Genomic DNA, 23,897 nt, shown 5'->3' with positions numbered 1-23,897 from the left:
CAATTGCCCCTATAAGAGGCAGAGGGAGATATGATACATATAGAGGAGAAGACTATATGAAGACAGAGCAGAGAGAGATTTGATGATACTCAATTTAAAAATTGGAGTGATGAGGTCACAGTCAAGTAAAGCTGGCAGCCACTAGAAGCTGCAAGAGACAAGGGGTTAATTGTGCCCAAGGGCATTGAGGGAGTGTCGCCTTATTGACACCTTGATCACAGCCCAGTGACACAGAATTCAGATACCTGGCTGGCAGAACTGTGAGATAATAAATTTCAGTTTCTTTATATCACCAATTTTGTGGAAATTTGTTATAGCAGCCACAGGAAACTAACAAAGTGAAGCCAGATATGAAGAGGATAATATATTATGTCGAAGTAAGGTCCATTTCAGGAAATTTATGAATGTGTTATTCACCATGTTAACAAATTAAAGGAGAAAATCATAACACAACTCAATAGATGTAAAACATTTTTTTCTAAACTCAATTAATGCATGATATCTTTTAGAAAACTAGGAATAAAAAGAAATATCCTTAATATGATAAACTGTAACTATAAAACACTTATAAGAAACATCATACTTGGGGCACCTGGGTGGCTCAGTGGGTTAAGCCGCTGCCTTCAGCTCAGGTCATGATCTCAGGGTCCTGGGATCGAGCCCCGCATCGGGCTCTCTGCTCAGCAGGGAGCCTGCTTCCTCCTCTCTCTCTACCTGCCTCTCTGCCTGCTTGTGATCTCTCTCTGTCAAATAAATAAATAAAATCTTTAAAAAAAAAAAGAAACATCATACTTGGGGCACCTGGGTGGCTCAGTTGGTTAAGCATCCGACTCTTGATCTCAGGTGAGGTCTTGATCTCAGGGTTGTGAGTTCAAGACCCACGTTGTGAGTTCAAGCCCAGCATGGAGGCTACTTAAAAAAAGAAAGAGAAAGAAAGAAAGAAAGAAAGAAAGAAAGAAAGAAAGAAACATACTTAATGGTTTAATTTTTAAATTATACCCTATAAAATGTGGATAAAGACAAGAACTCCCACCATTAAGACTTGTAGTCTTAGGGCACCTGGGTGGCTCAGTGGGTTAAGCCTCTGCCTTCGGCTCAGGTCATGATCTCAGGGTCCTGGGATCAAGCCCCACGTCGGGCTCTCTGCTCAGCAGGGAGCCTGCTTACTCCTCTCTCTCTGCCTGTCTCTCTGCCTACTTGTGATCTCTGTCAATTAAATAAATAAAATCTTAAAAAAAATTTAAAAAACAAACAAACAAACATAAAACATTGGCCCAGGGATAGATATATAAGGCCATGAAACAGAGAGTTCAGAAATAGACTGTCATGCAGTGACAGAGCTGGCACTGAGTATCTGAGAGGGAAGTGGATAATACTTAATAAATGATGTTGGGACAACTGGCTAAGCTTATTGAAAAACTATTTTATTTCCCTATCTTACACTTAAATGTGAGGAAGAGTCTTTTTAAGACCCTAAGGTAGAAAAAGACTGATGACTTCCTCTACATTAAAAAGGAGATCTTCTATTGATCGAAACACTATAGACAGGAAGAAACAAACCACAAACTGAGAGAAGATATTTAACACCATATAACAAATTAAAAAATAGTATTCAGGATATATAAAGAATTCCTATGAATCAGTAAGAAAAATAACTCAACAGAAAAATTAACAAAATACATAAACAGTCATTTCATAGAATAGGAAATAGTCATTTCATAAACACTTAAAAAGATGATCAAGTTCATTGATTATCATGGAAATTCAAATGAAACCCAATGTGCGGTTTGAACTCACAACCCTGAGATCAAGAATCACATGCTCTACCAGCTGAGCAAGCCAGATACCCCATAAAGTGAACTACATATGTAGCTTTAAATTTCCTAAAAACTGGGAGGCAAGGGAAAGATGGCAGAGTATGAGGATCCTAAGCTTACCCAGTCACATGTTTATAACTAAATATCACTCAGATCCACGACATTAAACTGGAGAGTGATTTGAAGACTGGCAGAACAAACTTCTCAACTAAATATGGAAAAGCTGCATGAGGAGAGTTTAGGAAGGGCAGAAACAGTGGTTGGGAGCTGCCTATAAGGGGAGGGAGCTGTGGTCATGGAGAGGGGAAAGCACCAGAGAGCCCTCACAGAAAAAATGAATCCCCATAATGTCTGGCCTTGAAGATCAGAGGGGTTGAATTCCAAGAGTTTGTATAACCAAGGGGACTTGGAGCCTGGAGCTTGAAAACTCAGCTGAGTCAGCACTGAGTGAGCCAGGAGGGCCAGTAATGGCTGCATCCCCACCCTTAAAGAAACAACAGCCTGAGGAGAGGCCACATAGAAACTACAGCTTGGGGCGCCTGGGTGGCTCAGTGGGTTAAAGCCTCTGCCTTTGGCTCAGGTCATGATCTCAGGGTCCTGGGATCGGGCCCCACATCGGGCTCTCTGCTCAGCAGGGAGCCTGCTTCCTCCTCTCTCTCTGCCTGCCTCTCTGCCTACTTGTGATCTCTCTCTGTCAAATAAATAAATAAAATCTTAAAAAAAAAAAAAAAGAAACTACAGCTTGCACAACTGGAGGGAGATCTGTTTATACTGATTTTGGAGATTGTTGGGGGGACTTCTCTGGGAACAAGGAGCTGGCAGGCACCATTCCTCCTCCCCTTAGCATAAATAAAGAGTCTTCTGCAGGATCCAGCTCAGCACAGATGCTTGCAACATAGTCTGCTAGCAGTGCACCCCATCCATGAGTTCTCCTGAGGTCCACCCACTAGAAGTCTGGGGCATGGGCAGTGGGCTCAGCGCAATTTTGTTAATGCTGCATGCACCTTGCCCAGCTTTCTCGTGCACAGACATCACCCACCCCACACACAGATGCTGCTGTACTTTCGAGAAGCCAGTCCAGGACTAGTGGCTCAGTGTAAATTTCATAATGCTGTGCACATGCCCTGCCTAGCCACTGTCCACAAAGATGCCTGGGACCCCAGGCTGCCACAACTATTCCTGTACACTGTACCCCCAGCAACCACCCAACTCTGGGGGTCCATCTTAGGACTATCCTCAGTGCAAATTTTGCTAACACCACTACCCCAAGCCTTTTTGCTGTCACATTCCCTCATATCCAGCCTGCCTAGATCTCACTAACATTACAGAGAACAAACATAGCCCACAACAGACAAAAAGTCAGTGCAGTCATGTGGCCTGCAAGGAAAAGTGACTCAGACACAATGGCAGGACACAACACACATAGGAGACTCCATTTAGGTGCCAGATTTTGGTGAAAAGGGCACTGTACTGCTGGGCACTCCAGGACGACCTCTTCATAAAATATTCTACCTTTATAAAATCACTACCCACACTACTTTCAAGAGCAGAAGACACAGCTGACTTTCTTAACAGAGAGAAAGAGAAAAATAAACACAGAGGAAACAGAGAAATATATCCCAAATAAAAGAACAAGACAAAAATCCCAGCAAGAGATCTAAGTGAAAGAGAAATAGGTAATATACCTGACACAGAATTTGAAGTAATGACCATAAAGATACTCACTGGACTTTAGAAAAGGGTGAGGGACATCAGTGAGGCCCTTGACGAAGAGATAAAAAAACATATCAGAGATGAAGAAATCAATAAATGAAATAAAAAATACAACAGATGGAATAAATAGTAGGCTACAGGAAGTAGAGGAACAAATCAGTGACAAAATAATGGAAAACTATAGAACTGAACAGGTGAAAGACAAACACCGCATAGAGATAGACTTAGAGAACTGCGGTTCCATCAAAGTAATAATGTTTGCATTGTAGGAACCCCAAAAGGAGGAGAGAAGAGAAAGGGGGACAGAAAATGTATTTGAAGAAACATATCTGAAAACTTCTTGAATCTGAGAGGGAAACAGAGATCCAGGTTCAGGAGGCACAGAGATCCCCCAAAAATTCAACTCAAGGAGGTCCATACCGCAACACACTATTACAATGGCAAAAGAATGTGATAAAGAATTTCAATGAAGAAAGTAGACAGTTACATACAAAGGGAAATCCCATAAGACTAACAGCTGATTTTTCCCCAGAATCTTTGCAGACCAGAAGGGAGTGGCATAATGTGTTTAAAGTGCTGGAAGGGAAAAGTCTACAGCCAAAAATACTTTACCCAACAAAGCTATCATTCAGAATAGAAGGAGAGAAAGAATTTCCCAGAAAAACTAAAGTTAAAAGAATTCATGACCACTAAATCAGCCCTACAAGAAATGCTAAGGGGGACAATGAATGGAAAACAAAAGCCATAAGTAAGGGTAATAAAAACAGGAAGTACAAAAGAAAAGGATGTAATAGGTGATACCAAGTATCTGAAATGTAGAGGGGGGAGGAGGAAAAATGAGTTCAAAAATAAGTGACTATCAATTTTTTTTTTTTAAAGATTTTATTTATTTATTTGACAGAGAGAGATCACAAGTAGACAGAGAGGAAGGCAGAGAGAGAGAGAGAGAGAGAGAGAAGCAGGCTCCCCGCCGAGCAGAGAGCCCGATGTGGGACTCGATCCCAGGACCCCGAGATCATGACCCGAGCCGAAGGCAGCGGCTTAACCCACTGAGCCACCCAGGCGCCCCAACTATCAATTTAATATAGACTGTATATGTATGTAGAAGATGTTATATATAAACTGAATGGTAACCACAACTCAGAAACAGTAACAGATATGCAAAAAATAGAGTAGAGTACCCCAGTATATCACTAGAGAAAACCAACAAACTATGAAAGAGAAAGAGAAGGAAGGATCTGAGAAAAATCATAAAAACAACCACAAAGGAAGTAAAATGACAAAAATACATACCTATCAATAATCAATGGACTAAATACTCCAATAAAAAAATATAGGGTGACAGAATGGATTAAAAAAAAGAACAGGACACATTTATATGCTTCTTACAAGAGACTCATTTCAGAGCTAAAGACACCCACAGATTGAAAGTGAGGGGATAGAGACATATTTATCATGCAAACGGATGTCAAAACAAAGCCTGAGTAGCAATGTTTATATTGGACAAAATGGACTTTAAAACATAGACTAATAAGAGGCAAAGAAGGACACTATATAATCATAAGGGGACAATCCAACAAGAAGGTATAACAAGTATAAATATATATACACCCAACATGGGAGCACCCAAATACAAAAACAGTTAATAACAAATATAAAAGAACTAATCTACACTAGTACAAAAATAATAGGGGACTTTAACACACTCATCCATCAATGGACTGATCATCCAAATAGAAAATCAGCAAGGAAACAGTGGCCTTTTTAAAAAAAAATTTTTAAGATTATATTTATTTATTTGAGAGAGAGAGAGAGAGAGAGAGAGAGAGAGCACATGAGAGGGGAGAAGGTCAGAGGGAGAAGCAGACTCCCCATGGAGCTGGGAACCCAATGTGGGACTCCACCCCAGGACTCCGGGATCATGACCTGAGCTGAAGGCAGTCACCTAACCAACTGAGCCACCCAGGCACCCTGTGGCCTTTTTTTAAAATAAAGATTTTATTTATTTATTTGACAGAGAGAGATCACTGGGCAGAGAGGCAGCAGAGAAAGAGGGGAAGCAGGCTCCCCGCTGAGCAGAGAGCCCGATGCAGGGTTCGATCCCAGGACTCTGAGACTATGATCTGAGCTGAAGGCAGAGGCTTAACCCACTGAGCCACCCAGGTGCCCCGAAACAGTGGCTTTGAATGACACACTGCACCAGACGGATTTAACAAATATATTCAGAAAATTCATCCTAAAGCAGCAGAATACACCTTCTTTTCAACTACACATGGGACATTCTCCAGAAGAGATCACATATTAGGCCACAAAACAAATCTTAACAAATTAAAAAAGGCTGAAGTAATACTGTGCGTCTTTCCTGACCACATTGCTTTGAAATCAAACCACAAAAAAATCTGGAAGGAGCAAAATACATGGAGATTAAATAATATCAAATAACAATAAATGGTCAACCAGGAAATTGAAGAAGAAATCATAAAGTATGTGAAAATGGACAAAAATGAAAACACAATGGTCCAAAACCTTTGGGATGCAGCAAGTGATTCTAAGGGGGAAGTTTATAGCAATACATACAGGCCTACCTCAAGAAGCAAGAAAAATCTCAAACAACCTAATCTTAACCTAAAGGAACTAGAAAAAGAATAACGAACAAAGACTAACACCAGTAGATGGAAGGAAATAATAAAGATTATAGCAGAAATAAATGATATAGAAACTAAAAAAAAAAAACAACCCCACAAAAACAACATCAACAAAGAACAGTTCAATGAAACCAGGAACTGGTTCTTTGAAAAGGTCAACAAAATTGATAAACCTCTAGCCAGACTAAAAAAACCCAAAAAAACAAAAACAAACAAACAAACATAAACCTCAAAATGGCCAATTAAATAGGAGAAATAAAGCCAACACCACAGAAATACAAACAATTGTAAGAGAATATTATAAAAAACTATATGCCAACAAATTAAATAACCTAGAAGAAATGGCTAAATTCCTAGAAACATACAACCTCCCAAAACTGAAGCAGGATAACATAGAAAATGTGAACAGACTAATGACCAGTAAGGAGATTGAATCAGTAATTCAAAAAACTCCCAACAAATCAAAGTCCAGGACTACATGTATTCACAGGCAAATTCTTCAAAGAATTTAAACATTTATTTATTTATTTATTTATTTATTTATTTATTTATTTATTTGACAGACAAAGATCACAAGTTGGCAGAGAGGCAAGCAGAGAGGCAGGCAGAGAGGCAGGCAGAGAGAGGAGGAAGCAGGCTCCTTGCTGAGCAGAGAGCCTGATACGGGGCTCTATCCCAGGACCCTGGGATCATGACCTGAGCCGAAGGTAGAGGCTTTAACCCACTGAGCCACCCAGGTGCCCGAACTTAAAATTTAAAGAAAAGAGAATACCTATTCTTCTCAAACCTACTCCAAAAATAGGTAAAGGAAAACTTGCAAATTCATTCTATGAGGCAAGTATCACCCTGATACCAAAACCAGATAAAGACACCATAAAAAAGGAGAACTACAGGCCAATATCTTTAATGAATATACATGCAAAAATTCTCAACAAAATACTAGCAAACAGAATCCAAGACTATGTAAAAAAAAAAAAAAAGTCATTCACCACAATCAAGTGGGATTTATTCCCAGGATGCAAGGGTGGTCAATATTTGCAAATCAATCAATGTAATACATCACATAAATAAGAGAAAGGATAAAAACCATATCATCTCCTCAGTAAATGCAGAAAAAGCATTTGACAAAGTACAACACCCATTCATGATAAAAGCCCTCAACAGAGTAGGGCTACAGGGAATATATCTCAACATAATAAAGGCCATATATAAAAAACTCACAACTAATATCGTACTCAATGGTGAAAAACTGAGAGCTTTTCCCCTAAGGTCAGGAACAAGACAAGGATGTCCACTCTCACCACTTTTACTCAAAATAGTACTGGAAGTCCTAGATTAGCAACCAGACAAGAAAAAGAAATGAAGCATCCATATTGGAAAGGAAGAAATTAGATTGTCACTATTTGCAGGTGACATGATACTATATATTAAAAAACCTAAAAGAAGGGTGCCTGGGTAGCTCAGTTGGTTGAGCGTCTACCTTCAGCTCAGGTCATGATCCCAGGGTCCTGGGAATTGAGTCCTGCATCAGGCTCCCTGCTTAGTGGGGAGCCTGAGTCTCCCTCTCCCTCCGCCTGCTGCTACCCCTGCTTGTGCTCTGTCAAATAAGTAAAATCTTAAAAAAGGAAAGAAAATAAAACCTTAAAGACTCCACCAAAAAACTGCTAGAACTGATAATTTATCAGAACTCAGTAAAGTTGCAGTATATAAAATCAATGTGTAGAAATCTGTTGCATTTCTGTACACCAATAATGAAGCAGGAGAAAGAGAAATTAAGAAAATGATTCCATTTACAATTGCACCAAAAATAAAAGGTACCTAGAAATAAATCTAACCAAAGAGGTGAAAGACCTGTACTCTGAAAACTATAAAACACTGATGAAAGAAATTGAAGATGACACAAAGAAATAGAAAGATATTCCTTACTCATGGGTTGGAAAAACAAATATTGTTAAAATGTTTGTATTACCCAAAGCAATCCACACATTTAATGTGATTCCTACCAAAATACTGAGAGCATTTTTCATAGAACTAGAAGGAAAAATCCTAAAATTTATATGGAACCACAAAAAAATCCTGACCAGACAAAGCAATCATGGAAAAAACAAAACAAAACAAAAAAGCAAAGCTGGAGGTATCCAATTCTAGATTTCAAGTTATACTACCAAGGTGTAATAATCAAGAGTATGGTACTGGCACAAAATACACATAGCTCAATGGAACAGTATAGAAAACTGAGAAACAAACCCACAATTATATAGACAATTTATCTTTGACAAAAGAGACAAGAATATGTAATGGGAAGAAGATAGTCTCTTCAAATGGTATTAGGAATACTGGACAGCTATGGACAATAGAATGATCCTGGACTACTTACACAAAAATAAACTCAATGAATTAAAGACCTAAATGTGAGACCTGAAACCATAAACATTTTAGAAGAAAGCACAGGCAGTAATTTCTCTGACATCAGCTGTAGCAACATTTTTCTAGATATAGGGCAAAGGAAATAAAAAATAAGCTATTGGGATTACATCAAAATAAAGAGCTTGTGTACAGTGAAGGAAACAATCAACAGAACTAAAAGGCAACCTACTGATTGGGAGAACATATTTTCAAATGACATATCCAATAAAGGGTTTGAATAAAAAGTATATAAAGAACAGATACTACGCAATTCCCCAAAACCAAATAATCCAATTACCAAATAGGCAGAAGACATGAAAAGACATTTCTCCAAAGAAGACATCCAGATAGCCAACAGACACATGAAAATATGTTCAACATCACCCGTCATCAGGTAAATACAAATCAAGAAGCTATCACCTCACACCTGTCAGAATGGCTAAAATAAAAAACACAGGAAATAATAAGTGTTGGTGAGGATGTGGAGAAAAAGGAACCCTCCTGCACTATTGGTGGGAATGCAAACTAGAGTAGCCATTGTGGACAATAGAATGGGGGTTCCTCAAAAAATTAAAATAGAGCTACCTAATTAAAAAATTAAAAATAGAGCTACCCTAGGATCCAGGAATTGCACAACTGGGTATTTGCCCTGAAAACACAAAAACACTAATTCAGAGGGTACATGCACCGCTATGTTTATAGCAGCATTATTTTTAATAGTCAAACTATGAAAGCAGCCCAAGTGTCCATCAGCTGATGAAGGATAAAAAAAGATGTGAGATATATACATACATTATATATGTATGTGTGTGTATGTATATATGTATATACATATATAAGAATATTATTCAGCCATAAAAAATTAAAATTTGCCATTTGCAACAATGGATGGAGCTAGAGAGTATAATGCTAAGTGAAGTCAGTCAGTCAGAGAGAGACAAATACCACATGATTTCACTCATAAGCGGAAATTAAGAAACAACAAAAAAACAAGCAAAGGAAAAAGAGAGAGAGAGAGAGATGAACCAAGAAAAAGACTCATAGCTATAGAGAAAAAAATGATGGTTACCTGCGAGGAGGTGGGAGGCGGGTGAAATAGGTAAAATAGGCTATGGGGATTAAGGAGTGCACTTGTCACGATGAGTAGTAGGTGATGTATGCAATGGTTGAATCACTATATTGTACAGCCTAAACTAATAAAGAAAAGATGATATAAAAGCTAAGGAGATAAAAGTGAACTTAATAATTTATTTCATCCCAAATACTATTATTTCAACATTTAATTAACATAAAAATTAGTGATGAGATATACGTTGTTTTCATCACTAAGTCTTTGAAATCCAGCATGTATTTTGCACTTACAGTACATCTCAAATTGCATGGTAAATTTTCATTAGAAATACTTGATCTATGGGGCGCCTGGGTGGCTCAGTGGGTTAAAGCCTTTGCCTTCAGCTCAGGTCATGATCCCAGGGTCCTGGGATGGAGCCCTGCATCAGGCTCTCTGCTCAGTGGGGAAACCCCTCTCTCTGTCTCTGCCTGCCTCTGCCCACTTGTGATCTCTGTCTATCAAATAAATAAATAAAATCTTTTAAAAAAACAGAAAAGAAAAGAAATACTTGATCTAGGGTGCCTGGGTGGCTCAGTTGTTAAGCATCTGCCTTCAGCTCAGGTCATGATCCCAGGGTCTTGGGATGGGCCCCATATGGGGCTCCCTGCTTCTCCCTCTCCCACACCCCTGCTCGTGTTTCCTCTCTCGCTGTATCTCTCTCTGTCAAATAAATAAATAATTAAAATCTTAAAAAAAAAAAGAGAGATCTATATTTAGATTTCATAAAATTTGTAGTTGAAAAAGTATATTCACATATCAAGTTCTTCCAAACAAAATTTTCTAATAATTGTATAACATTATTAGTTTTTAAATTTAAATTAGTTTAGTTTAATTAAAAATGTATTTCCTGTCACACTTGCCTTGCTATGGTTGCTTGGTAGCTCAAGCACAGCTCTAGATAAACTCTTATATATATGCACCAGGAGGAATGTTAAGAAATGTTTGAAAGGCAAAATACTGCTAACAAACCAATACAGGAATGGACACGTAAATAAGTGTATTTCCACTATAAAAAACATGTTAGTGAAAATGAATGAACTATAGATATACACTTCAATATGGATAAACTGGAAAACTCAATGTTGAGGGGAAGAAAGCAAGTCACAGAAGTATATAGAGAAGACAGACAAAACTACGCTCTCTTATCTAGAGAAATGTGCGTATGTGTCTGCTGTAGGGGAGGCAAAACTTTATCCGTTTTAGGTTTTCAGCTAGGACTCTTTAAAAGACAAACTAACTAAAGAAAAAGTTTATTAACAAGTGTAGTACACAGCATATAGAAGAAACCTTAAAAAAGAGTAACTCAAAGTTCTTATAGTAGCATCTTCAATAAAGAATAACACATTTGTGGAGAAATGACAGGACAAAGGAAAGCAATGGTGGCGAACTGCGGGAAGATATGGGAGAAGACTAATGGAGTGAGGCTTATTTGCCGATTCCTTTGGTGCTGATAAATCTGTCTTCAGTAAAAAGAGTTTTATCCTGCCATTAGGCAGAAGAGAAGTAGGGTAGAGAGAACTCTTCCTGGATTTGCTGCTGCTTAATTTCCTTCAGTTCAATAGGTTTTACGTCAAAGAGGCGTATTTTGGGGCAACATACTCTGGTTTCTCTCTGCTAAAACAAATTTCGACAACCAGGTGGTATAAACCAACGGACTGTTATTCTCTCACAGTTCGAGAGATCAAATGGCTGAAATATGGGTCACTGGGCTGAAATCAAGATGTCAGCAGGGTTGCATTCTCTATGGACTCTCCTTTTAGCTTCTGGTGGCTATCAGCACTCCCTGGCTGTGGCCACTTCACTCCAATCTTCAAGGCCAGCAGCTTCACATCTCTCTTTGCCCCATCTTCACATTGAGCCTTCTCTGTATGTGTCTGTATGATCTCAACTTCTGCCTCCCTCTTAGAAGGACACTTAAGATTACAATAGAGCTCATGGAGATAATTAAAAAACAGTCTCTCCACCTCAAGATCATTAATTTAATCACATCTGCAATGAATCTCTTTCCATATGAAGGAATATTTTGAACATTCCAGGAACTATGACCTGATACTTTTGGGGGACGATTGTCATTAAATCTATTATAGTATTTAAAGTATAGAGAATAAAATTCAGGATAGTAGTTATCTCTGGGCATTAGGAAAGGGATACAGTTGATATGGGGGCAGGTGCACAGGAGCCTTTAAAAATGTTCTGTTTCTCCAGCTGGACAATAGATACACACGTGTTCATTTGGCTTTCTCCCGCATCTCAGGTTCTAAACTGCTTTAGATTAGATGCTCAAATTATAGTGATTCCTCTACCCGCTCTCTTACTCTGACTCTTTGACCCCTATGGCACATAGCAACAGCCAGTAACATTTAGTTTAACATTTCATAGAGTTTATCTAGGTATGGACGTCTTTTCCTTTATTCTGCTTGGGATTTATTGGGGCACCCAAGTAGCTCAGTTGGTTAAGCACCTGACTCTTGATTTCAGCTTAGGTCATTATCTCAGGGTCTTGAGAGCAAGCCCTGCATCAGGCTCTGCACTGAGCAGAGTCTGCTTAGGATTCTCCCTCTCCCTGCCTCTCTGCCCCTCCCCACTTTTGCTCTCTCTCTGTCTATAAATCAATCAATCAACCAATATTTATAAATAAATAAATAAATAAATAAATAAAGACAAAACTAAAAAGACAAGAAGACAACACTATGTGTGTTATTTGCCAGGGAGAGTGGGAGAGGGAGAAGAAGGCTCCCCGCCGAGCAGGGAGCCTGAAGTGGGGCTGGATCCCAGGACCCTGGAATCATGACCTGAGCCGAAGGCAGAGGCTTTAACCCACTGAGCACCCAGGTGCCCCCAGCATTATTTCTTGATTAAAACTCTCTGCAGTGTAGGGATAGAAGGAATATACCTCAATATCGAAAAACCCATATACAAAAAGCCCACAGCAAACATCACTCTCAATGGGGAAAAACTGAGAGCTTTTCTGCTAAGGTCAGGAATATGACAGGGATGTCAACTCTCACCACTGCTGTTCAATATAGTACTCAGCAATCAGACAACAAAAAGAAATAAAAGGCATCCAAATCAGCAAAGAAGTAGTCAAACTCTCACTCTTCACAGATGACATGATACTCTGTGTGGAAAACCCAAAGACTCCACGCAAAAATTGCTAGATATCATACAGGAATTCAGCAAAGTGGCAAGATATAAAATCAATGCATAGAAATCAGCTGCATTTCTATACACTGAGACAGAAGAAAGAAAAATTAAGGAATTGATCCCATTTACAATTGCTCCAAAAATGATAAGATATCTAGAAATAAATCTAAAAAGAGGTAAAGGATCTGTACTCTGCAAACCATAGTACACTTAAGACAGAAGTTGAGAAACACAAAGAAATGGAAAAACATTCCATGCTCATGGATTGGAAGAACAAATATTGTTAAAATGTCTATGTTACCCAGAGCAATCTACACATTCAATGCACTCCCTAACAGTTTTTTTCATGTGTGTCATCTTTAGGGTTTTCTACATAGAAGATCCTATCATCTGAAAACAGATACAATTTTATTTTCTCCTTTCCAATTTGGATGTCTTTTATTAATTTTTTTCTTGCCTAATTGCTCTGGCTAAAACTTAGAGTAATGTGTTGACTAGAAGTGGTGAAAGTGGCCATCCTTGCCTTGTTCCTGACTTCAGAGGAAAACCTTTCAGTCTCTCACTATTGAGACTATTACCTCTGGGTTTTTCTTTGTCTTTTTTTAAAGAAAGATTTATTTATTTTAGAGAAAGACTGCATAAGCAGGGGGAGAGGCAGAGAGAGAGGGAGACAAGCAGACTCCCTGCTGAGCAGGGACACCCCCCTCCCGCAACGTGGGGCTCAATTCCAGGACCCTGAGATCACGAGCAGAGCTGAAACCAAGTTAGGTACATAACTGACGGAGCCACCCAGGTGCGCCTCTGGATTTTTCATATATATTCTTTATCACGTTCAGGAAGTTTCTATCGATTCCTAGTTTTTTTCTATATTTTTGTCATGAAAAGATGTTGAATTTTGTAAAATGCTTTTTCTGCATCAATTGAAATGATCACGTGGTGTTATTCCTAGGATTCTGTTAATTTGGTATATTTTGTTGATTGGCTTTCATATGTCGAACCATTCTTGCATTCCAGGAATAAATCCCAATTACCCATAATATATAATTCTTTTAATGTTCTGTTGAATTCTGTTTGAGAGTATTTTGTTGAGGATTTTTGCATCAATATTCATCAGGTATGTTGATCTATAGCTTTCTTTTCTCCTCTCTCTTTCTTCTTTCCTTCTCTTCCTTTTCTCCTTCCCTTCTGTCCTTCTTTCTCTCTCCCTTCCTTCCTTCCCTCCCTTTCCTTTCCTTTCCTTTCCCTCCCTTCCCTTCCCTTCCTTTTCTTCATTTGTTCTTTTTGTAGTGTCTCTATCTGGCCATGGTATCAGGACAGTGGCCTCAAAGAATGAGTTCGGAACTGCTACTGCCTTTTTAGTTTTCTGGAAGAATTTTTGGGGACTTGGTATTTTTTTTCCCCTTCATCACTGTGCTATGGGTTAGTTTGTAGTGTTATTTTTCATCACTCGGCTTATCAAACTTTGTGTCCACCCTTCTGTGCTCTTGACTTAAATTATTTGCTGCAATTACACCTCCCTCCCTTGTTCCCTCCCTTCCTTCCTATCTTTTGCATCATCTCTGTTCCTAATTGCAATATTTCCAGCACCTAAATATCTGATTATTCCTTTTCTATGATGGGTTTGCAAAACCCAAATCTTACTCTTTTTAAAAAATTTTTTATTTATTTATTTTGTCAGAGAGAGATCACAAATAGGCAGAGAGGCAGGCAGAGAGAGAAGGGGAAGCAGGCTCCCCACTGAGCAGAGAGCCCGATGCTGGCCCGGATCCCATGACCTTGAGACCATGACCTGAGCTGAAGGCAGAGGTTTTAACCCACTGAGCCACCCAGGCGCCCCCCAAATCTTACTCTTATTGTAAGGAGTGTAGAAAGAGTTCAGCTTGTCTGTAACCAAACTGAAAGGGTAATAAAGTTGGAAAAGGTGGGAGTGGTAGTTCATCATCTATCAGATTCACTGTTTCCTTTTGAAATATTTTAACATCTGTTTCATTCCTGAGGAGAAATTCATAGATAAAATATCTATACTCATACTTTAAATAATTAATATTAGTGTGAGGGTAAATAAAATGAGAGTAATTTCTTTTTTTAGGGAAGTAATTTCTAATAACAGGCATTTTAGGTCAAACTTCACTGGAAGACATAATAAACAGAGGCTTACACCTACATGTAGAATAAAACAAAGTGAAAGCTACAAATGTGGGTTGATACAAATCCATTTGTTGAAGAGACTGTCTTTTCCCATTGCATATTCTTTCCCTCTTTGTTAAAGATAATTGACCATATATTTGTGGGTTTATTTCTGGGCTCTCTATACTGTTCCATTGACCCATGTGTCTATTTTTTTTTTAAGATTTTATTTATTTATTTGACAGAGAGAAATCACAAGTAGGCAGAGAGGCAGGCAGAGAGAGAGGAGGAAGCAGGCTCCCTGCTGAGCAGAAAGCCCAATGTGGGGCTTGAACCCAGGACCTGGGATCATGACCTGAGCCCAAGGCAGCGGCTTAACCCACTGAGCCACCCAGGCGCCCCCATGTGTCTATTTTTATTCTAGCACCATACCATTTTTATTACTACAGCTTTATTTTTTAGGAGTTTTATTTATTTATCTGAGAGAGAGAGCTAGAGAGCACAAGCAGGGGGGAGCAGCAGAGGGAGAGGGAGAAGCAGGCTCCCTGCTCAGGACCCTGGGATCACAACTTGAGCCAGAGTCAGACACTTAACTGACTGAGTCATCCAGGCACCCCACTATAGCTTTATAGTGTAACTTAAAATCTGAACTTTTACTCCCTGCTTTGTTCTTCTTTCTCAAGGTTGCTTTGGTTAGCTAGGGTCTTTTGTGGTTGCATACAAATTTTAGTATTATTTATTCTCGTTCTGTGAAAAATGCTATTGTTTTGAAAGAATTAATAAGATTGATAAACCCCTGGCCAGACTTATCAAAAAGAAAAGAGAAAGGACCCAATAAATAATCACGAATGAAAGAGGAGAGATCACAACCAACACCAAAGAAATACAAACAATTATAAGAACATATTATGAGCAACTCTACGCCAACAAATTTGACAATCTGGAAGAAATGGATGCATTCCTAGAGACATATAAACTACCACAACTGAACCAGGAAGAAACAGAAAACCTGAACAGACCCATAACCAGTAAGGAGATTGAAACAGTCATCAAAAATCTCAAAAAAAAAAAATGCTATTGCTATTTGATAGGGACTGAACTGACTCTGTAGACTGCTTATGTAGTATGGACATTTTAACAATATTAATTCTTCCAATACATGAACATAAAATATCTTTCCATTTATTTGTGCCATCAATTTATTTCATGAATGTTTTAAAGTATTCAGAATAGGGGGTGCCTGGGTGGCTCAGTGTGTTGGGCCTCTGCCTTCGGCTCGGGTTGTGGTCTCAGGGTCCTGGGATCGAGCCCCGCATTGGGCTCTCTGCTCGGCGGGGAGCCTGCTTCCTCCCCTCTCTCTCTGCCTGCCTCTCTGCCTACAGGTGATCTCTCTGTCAAATAAATAAATAAGATCTTTTTAAAAAATAAAGTTTTCAGAATAAAAACTTCTTTCACCTCTTTGGTTAAGTTTATTCATAGGTATTTTATTCTTTTCCACAATTGTAAAATGGGACTGTTTTCTTATCTCTCTTTCTGCTACTTCATTTTTAGTCTATATAAATGTTACCATTTTCTGGGTATTAATTTTGTATCCTGCAAATTTACTCAGCTCATTTAGTACTTCTAATAGATTTTTTGGTGGAGTCTTTAAGGTTTTCTATAAATAGTTTCATGTCATTTGCTATTAGTGACAGTCTAATTTCTTCCTTACCAATATAGGTCCCTCATTTCTTTTTCTTGTCTGATTGCTGTGGCTAAGACTTCCAGTACTATGTTGAATAAAAGTGGTGAGAGTGGACATTTTTGTCTTATTCCTGATCTTAGAGGAAAAGCCCTCAGTTTTTCACTTTTGAATATAATGTTGACTGTGGGTTTTCATATATGGCTTTTATTATATTGAGGTTTGTTCCCACTAAACCCACTTTGTTGAGAGTTTTTAATGAACAGATGTTCAATTAAGTCAACAAATTGAGAATTTATTAATATATCCCCCTTCTTATTCTTATAGGCCATTAACATGCAGCTGGCTGACATAATGCTTAATGTACAGCGGATAATAAATCGCTACACTCTTGATGAGAATGTGCACTCTCGAAGAAAAATATCCATTACAGAATATAAGAAACGGAGAGTAAATTTCATGGAAAAAATAGTTACTTGTGCTAAGAATGTTGAAATTACAGAAAAGACTCTTGTGTACATACTGGCCTGGTTGGAAGAATGGAGTAAGTTTCCAGAGGTGGCTCAAAGTAAAACCATGAAGTTAATGAAAAAGCTAGAGAAAAGGATCTATAAATTATAAAGAGTTAATCAGACTAAAGAAGACTAAGGAGGTTATTGAGAAAACAGTTATCCACTGCTTCAGCAAGCATAAAATAAGAAAAATATAGTCCTGCTCACTTAATGCCAGCTATTCTGAACTCCTTGCTTTTCTTCAAGCATGCCAGCATGCCCCTGCCCAGTGTCTTTATCCTTACTATTCCTTTGCCTGGAACACTGTCCACAAGTAGGCATGTGGCTCATCCTCTGCTTATATCTCACTTTAAAATGATATGTTCTCTGACCATCTCCATTCCCTACTCCTTGACACTGTCCATTATTCTTTACTCTTTATTTTTGTCTGTCGCATTTCTTACCATCTGACATACTATATAACTAATTTTTGTCTATCTCTTTCCACTAGAATGCAAGCAGTATGAAGTCAGGAAATTTAATTTAGTGCTGTACCCTCAGCATCTAGAACAATACATGACAAAAGAGACATTGGTTGAATGAAAGAATGAATAACCTTAGAATATAAAAAAGGGAATGTCATTTAGTTGCAAGAAATATCATGTAATGAGGGTTTTAAAATACTAAATAACTTATGAAAGGAGTTAATCGGGTTTAGTTCCTCAATATTAAAGCACATGTTCACATTTTTAGATACCAGAGTATTATCATGTCCAAGATTTACTGTTCAGGTTTCTATTCCAAGTCTCTTTTTCATTTCTTCATAGAGAAAAGCTTCAGAATAGCAATAAGTATGAGATACCTACATTCCCTAATACTATAATATGGAATAGTTAGCCAATATTATAAACTTATATAGTTATAATTATTTTTCTGCACAAAAGCTTTTTTTTTTTTCTTTTTACTCTCTTCAAGATGCAATTTTGTCTGAGATGACTGCAATTGATATTGAGGAACACCACCACTGGATAGCACAAATGGAGCTTTTACCAGAAATGTTCAAAGCTATTGAGAACAATGTCAAGTTACTGTGTAGAATTAGTGTATTTTTGTTTGAAGAAAAGAAGAGACAAAGGAAAAAAACAAGTAAGGGTGCTTGAAGACATTGGAAACAGATTTGACTTTTTCTAAAAAATGGGTTTATTAAGGTACAACTTACATACTATAAAACTCACATATGTTAAGTGTACAATTCAATGACTTTTAGTAAATTTAGAGTTGTATAACTCTCACTACAATTCAATTTTAGAACATTTCCTTCATCCCATAAATATCCCTCACACCAACTTGCAGTCAATCCTCATTCCCACTTCAGTCCCAGACATGCACCAATCTATTTCGTCTCAATAGGTTTGCCTTTTTTGGATGTTTCATAAGATGGAATCATATTATGTGTGGTTTTTTTTTTTAAAGATTTTATTTATTTATTTGTCAGAGAGAGAGAGGGAGAGAGAGCGAGCACAGGCAGACAGAATGGCAGGCAGAGGCAGAGGGAGAAGCAGGCTCCCTGAATGAATGCCGCTATGAAAACACTTGTATAAGTCTTTGTGTGGATGTATGTTTTCATTTCTTTTGGGTCGTTACCCAGAAGTAGAATTTCTGGGTCATTTATCAATTGCTGGTAAGCTTATGCTTAACGTTTTAAGAAATTGTTAACTTATTGCCCAAGTGACAACGCCATTTTACATTCCCATCAGCAATGTATTAAAGTTCTGGTTTCTCCACATCTTCAGTAACACTTGTGATGGTCTTTTTAGTATAACCTTTCTAAGAGGTGTGAAGTGGTATCCCATTGTGGTTTTAAATTGCATTTCCCTAAAGACTAAAGATGTTGAGCATCTTTTCAGGTGCTTATTAGCCATTCTTATATTTATTTTTGATGAAATGATTATTCAAATATTTACCTGTTTTTTGTTGAATTTTAAGAGTCCTTTATATATTCTGGATACAAGTCCTTTATCAGACATGTGACTTTTCAGTGTGCCTGGGTGGCTCAGTTTGTTAAGCATCTGCCTTTGGCTTGGGTCATGATCCTAGGATCCTGGGAATGGGCACTGTATTGGGCTCCCTGCTCAGTGCTTCTCCCTCTCCCTCTGCTCCTCCCACTGTTTGTGTTCTCACTCTCTTGCTCTCTCAAATAAATAGATAAAATCTTTTCAAAAATGTGATTTTCAAATATTTTCTCTCAATTTGTGGTTTGTCTTTTCACTTTCTTAATGGGGTCTTTGAAGCCCAATGGTGTTTGATTTTGATGAAGTCAAATCAATTTATCAATGTTTTCTTTTATGGATCATAGTTTTAGTGTTGTATTAAAAATTTTTATCAGTCAGTGTTCAACCAGAGAAGCAGAACCACTAGGAAATTATATATTATCTATCTACCCATTATAAGGTATTTTGGGGAATGTACTTTGCATTCTTTCAATCCTTTTAAATTTATCATTACTCACTTTATAGCATACCATATAGTCCATCCTGGCGAATGTTCTGTGTGTGCTTGAAAAGAATATATGTTTAGCTGTTGTTGGGTGGAGTTTCTATAGTTGATTTATACTGTTGTTTTAGTCTTCAAATATATCCTTGCTGATTTTCTGTCTAGCTGTTCTATTATAGAGAATGGGATATTGAACTTTCCAACTATTATTATTAAGTCATCTATTTCTCCCTTAATTCTGTCAGTTTTTGCTTCCTGTATTTTAAGGCTCTGTTATTGGGTGTATATTATCTTTATAATTGTGATAGCTTCCTGATGAACTGAGCTTATTATTATTATTATTATTATAAAATGTCCCTCATTGTCTCTAGAAACATTTTTTGTCTTAAGTCTATTGTGTTTGATATAAGTATATTCTCTCCAGCTCCCCTGTGGTTACTGTTCATAAGGTTGACTCAAAGATATGTTGCTTATGTGTTGCTTATAGTTGGATCCTGTCAGCTTCAAAATATATATATACACACACACAAATACATATATATATTTTAGTAAATTTAGTAAATTGAGTTTATAGCAAATTTAACAAAAAGTTAAGCATATATTATATATATTATAAATATATAGTAAATAAATAAATACACACATACACACATACACACACATAAAATTTGGCAATCTTTCACTTATGATTGGAATGTTTGATTCATTCAAATTTAATAAAATTATTGATATGGTTGGATTTACATCCACCACGTTCCTGTTTGTTCTTCATGTCTCATCTCTTCTGTTCCCCTGTTCTTCTTTTACTACCTCTGTGTTAAACAAATATTTTTTATTGTTCCATCTTATTTATTTTTTTAAAGATTTTATTTATTTATTTGACAGACAGAGATCACAAGTAGGCAGAGAGGCAGGCAGAGGGTGAGAGAGAGGAGGAAGCAGGCTCCCTGCTAAGTAGAGAGCCTGATGTGGGGCTCGATCCCAGGACCTTGGGATCATGACCTGAGCTGAAGGCAGAGGCTTTAACCCACTGTGCCACCCAGGCACCCCTATTGTACCATTTTAATTCCATTTTCCTCCTATATTGTTGGAGTAATTTCCTTGTAGTTGCTCTAAGGGATTGCCGTATACATCATAAATTATTACAATTATCACTAAGATTAGTACTAACTTAATTCCAGCAAAATATAGAATCTTTGCTCCAATAGCTCCATTCTCTTCCCCTCCTTTGTGCTTTGTCATATATATTACATGTATGTATCATAAGCCCAACAATATATGCACCATAAGCCCAACAATATAGTTTCATAATCATTGGTTTTTTAAAAAAATTTTTTAAGAAGATTTCATTTATTTATTTGACAGACAGAAATCACAAGTAGGCAGAGAGGCAGGCAGAGAGAGAGGGGGAAGCAGGCTTTTTGATGGCTGAGTACTATTCCATTGTATACATATATACCACACCTTCGTTATCCATTCATCAGTTGACAGAGATTTGGGCTCTTTCCATAATTTGGCTATTGTCAATAATGCTGCAATAAACATCATGGTGCATGTGCCCCTTCAAATCACTATTTTTGTATCCTTTGGGTAAGTGCCTAGTAGTACAGTTGCTGGATAGTAGGGTAGTTCTATTTTTAAGTTTTTGAGGAACTTCTATACTGTTTTCCAGAGTGGCTTCACCAGTTTGCAATTCTCTAATGACAGACAACACTGAGCATCTTTTCATATCCTTAGTTGTCATCTGTATGTCTTATATCTTATCTTCATATAAAAAGTTAATTTTACATGCCTGGTACTTTGAAAAAAAATTATTTCAGGGAATGGATGTAATAGACATTCCATAACACATTTAGAGAAGTGTTGAAAACACATGCATTAACTATGGATATATAAGTGTTCACTTGCAAGTAACTTTGACAGGAATGTGTTATTTCCATGAATAATGTAATATATTTAGAGAACTGTTTAAAAACATATGTAATGGGGTGCCTGGGTGGCTCAGTAGGTTAAAGCCTCTGCCTTCAGCTCAGGTCATGATCCAAGGGTGCTGTGATCAAGCCCTGCATCGGGCTCTCTGCTCAGCGGGGAGCCTGCTTCTCACTCTCTCTCTGCCTGCCTCTCTGCCTACTTGTGATCTCTGTCAGTTGAATAAATAAATAAAATCTTAAAAACAATAAAATGAAAACATATGTAATAAGAATGGTTACAAGAGGGGCACCTTGGTGGCTCAGTGGGTTAGGCCTCTGCCTTTGGCTCAGGTCATGATCTCAGGGTCCTGGGATTGAGCCCTGCATCGGGCTCTCGGCTCAGCAGGGAGCCTGCTCCCCCCTCCTCCACCTGCCTCTCTGCCTACTTGCGATCTCTCTCTGTCAAATAAATAAATAAATAAAATCTTTAAAAAAAAAAAAAAGGATGGTTATAAGAGCTGTATATGCATACTACTTTGAGAAGGGTGTTATTTCAGGGAATGGATGTAATAGAAATCTGTAATGCATTTAGGGAAGTGTTAAAAGACACATGCAATGAGGATGTTATGAGAGTTGCATGTGCATGCTACTTTGGCAAAAGTGTTATTTCAGGGAATGGATGTCTTACTTTCATTTTTTGAAGAGTAGTTGTCCTGGATATAGAATTCTTGGTTAGCAGAATTATTCTTTCAGCACTTTGAATCTGTCATCTCACTGTTTTCTGGCCTCTATTGTTTCTTATAAGTAGTAAGCTGTTAAATTGACTATGGTTCCCCTGTACTTTGATGTTTGAGTCTCCTTTGATTGTGATGTCTTTTTTTTTTTTTTTGCTTTAAAGACTCTTTGTGTAGCTTTCAATAATTTGACTATGATGTATCTAGGTATGGATCTTTTTTTTTTTTTAAAGATTTTATTTATTTATTTGACAGAGATCACAAGTAGGCAGAGAGGCAGGTAGAGAGAGAAAGAGGAGGAAGCAGGCGCCCCACTGAGCAGAGAGCCTGATGCGGGGCTTGATCCCAGGACCCTGAGACCATTACCTGAGCTAAAGGCAGAGGCTTTAACCCACTGAGCCATCCAGGCACCCCTGGTATGGATCTTTTTAATGTTTATCTTACTTACAGTTCAGTGAGCCTCTTGAATGTGAGGATTAATGCTTTTCATCAAATTTGAGATGATTTGGCCATTATTTTTTCCCCAATATGTTTTTTAAGATTGGGGGGTAGAGGGAGAGGATGAAGCAAATGCTCCCCCTGAATGGGGAGTCTGATGCAGGGCTCAACCCTAGGATTCTGAGATCATGACCTGAGCTGAACGCAGATGCTTAACCAACAGAGCCACCCAGAAACCCATACTTCCTCAATATTTTAAATGCCCCCCCCTTCTTCTGGGACTTCTATCACTTGTACAATAGTATGTCTGATGGTGTCCCACAGGTCTTTGAGGCTTTGTTCATTTTTTAAAAATTCTTTTTCCTCCCTGGTCTTCAGATTAGTCAATCTTTACTAATCTGGTGTCAAATTTGCTGGTTATTTTCTTCTGCCATTTCAAATCTACTATTGGGCCCTTTTGGTAAATTTTTCATTTCAATTATTGCACTTTGCAAGTCTGAATTTTCCACTTGGTTTTTCTAATTTCCATCTCTTTACTGATGTGCTCTATTTGATGATAATTGCCACAGTATTTTTCCTTTATTTTAAAATTTGGCTTCCTTTAGTTCTTTGAACATAGTTATAATTCTTCTTTCAAAGTCTTTTTCTGGTAAGTTCAACATCTGCTCCCCTCCCAATCCCTGAGAAAATTTCTACTGACTGCTTTTATCCTCTGTGTATAGGTTGTACTTTTGTTTCTCTGCATGCTCCTTTTATGTTAAAAACTGAGCATTTTAGGGGCACCTGGGTGGCTCAGTCAATTAAGTGCCTGACTCTTTTTGATTTCACCTCAAATCATGATCTCAGGGTTGTGAGACCAAGCACCATGTCAGGCTCCTCACTGGGCAGGGAGCCTGCCTGAGAGTCTCTCCCTTTGACCCTCCCCACCTCTAAAAAAACGTGGACATTTTAGATAACATATTATAGCAACTTTACTTTTTAAATTTTTTTAGATTTTACTTGTTTATTTGAGAGAGAGAGAGAGAGAGCATGAGCAGGAGGTGGGGGCAGAGGGAGAAGCAGGCTCTCCGCTGACGAGGGAGCCCAATGCCGGGCTTGATCTCAGCACACTGAGATCACGACCGGGGCCGAAGGCAGACAGACATTCCACTGACTGAGCAACCCAGGTGCCCATTATAGCAACTTTA

At 38.0% G+C, this 23,897-nt stretch overlaps 1 protein-coding gene across 1 annotated transcript in view; it reads left to right on the top strand.

The window, feature by feature from the left end:
* Positions 1-23,897, top strand: part of LOC111157748 (family with sequence similarity 186 member A) — a gene marked incomplete at its 5' end in the record, with an annotated part of 123,950 nt that overhangs the window by 17,860 nt on the left and 82,193 nt on the right. The window contains 2 exons of the mRNA XM_022519384.1: positions 16,972-17,188; positions 18,111-18,281. Coding sequence (XP_022375092.1) covers positions 16,972-17,188; positions 18,111-18,281 — 388 coding nt within the window. The remainder of the gene's footprint in view (positions 1-16,971; positions 17,189-18,110; positions 18,282-23,897) is intronic.

This window comes from Enhydra lutris, unplaced genomic scaffold (assembly GCF_002288905.1).
Source record: "Enhydra lutris kenyoni isolate GAN:26980312 unplaced genomic scaffold, ASM228890v2 scaffoldscaffold56, whole genome shotgun sequence".
NCBI classification, from domain to species: Eukaryota; Metazoa; Chordata; class Mammalia; order Carnivora; family Mustelidae; genus Enhydra; species Enhydra lutris.
This window is presented reverse-complemented; position numbering and strand designations above follow the sequence as displayed.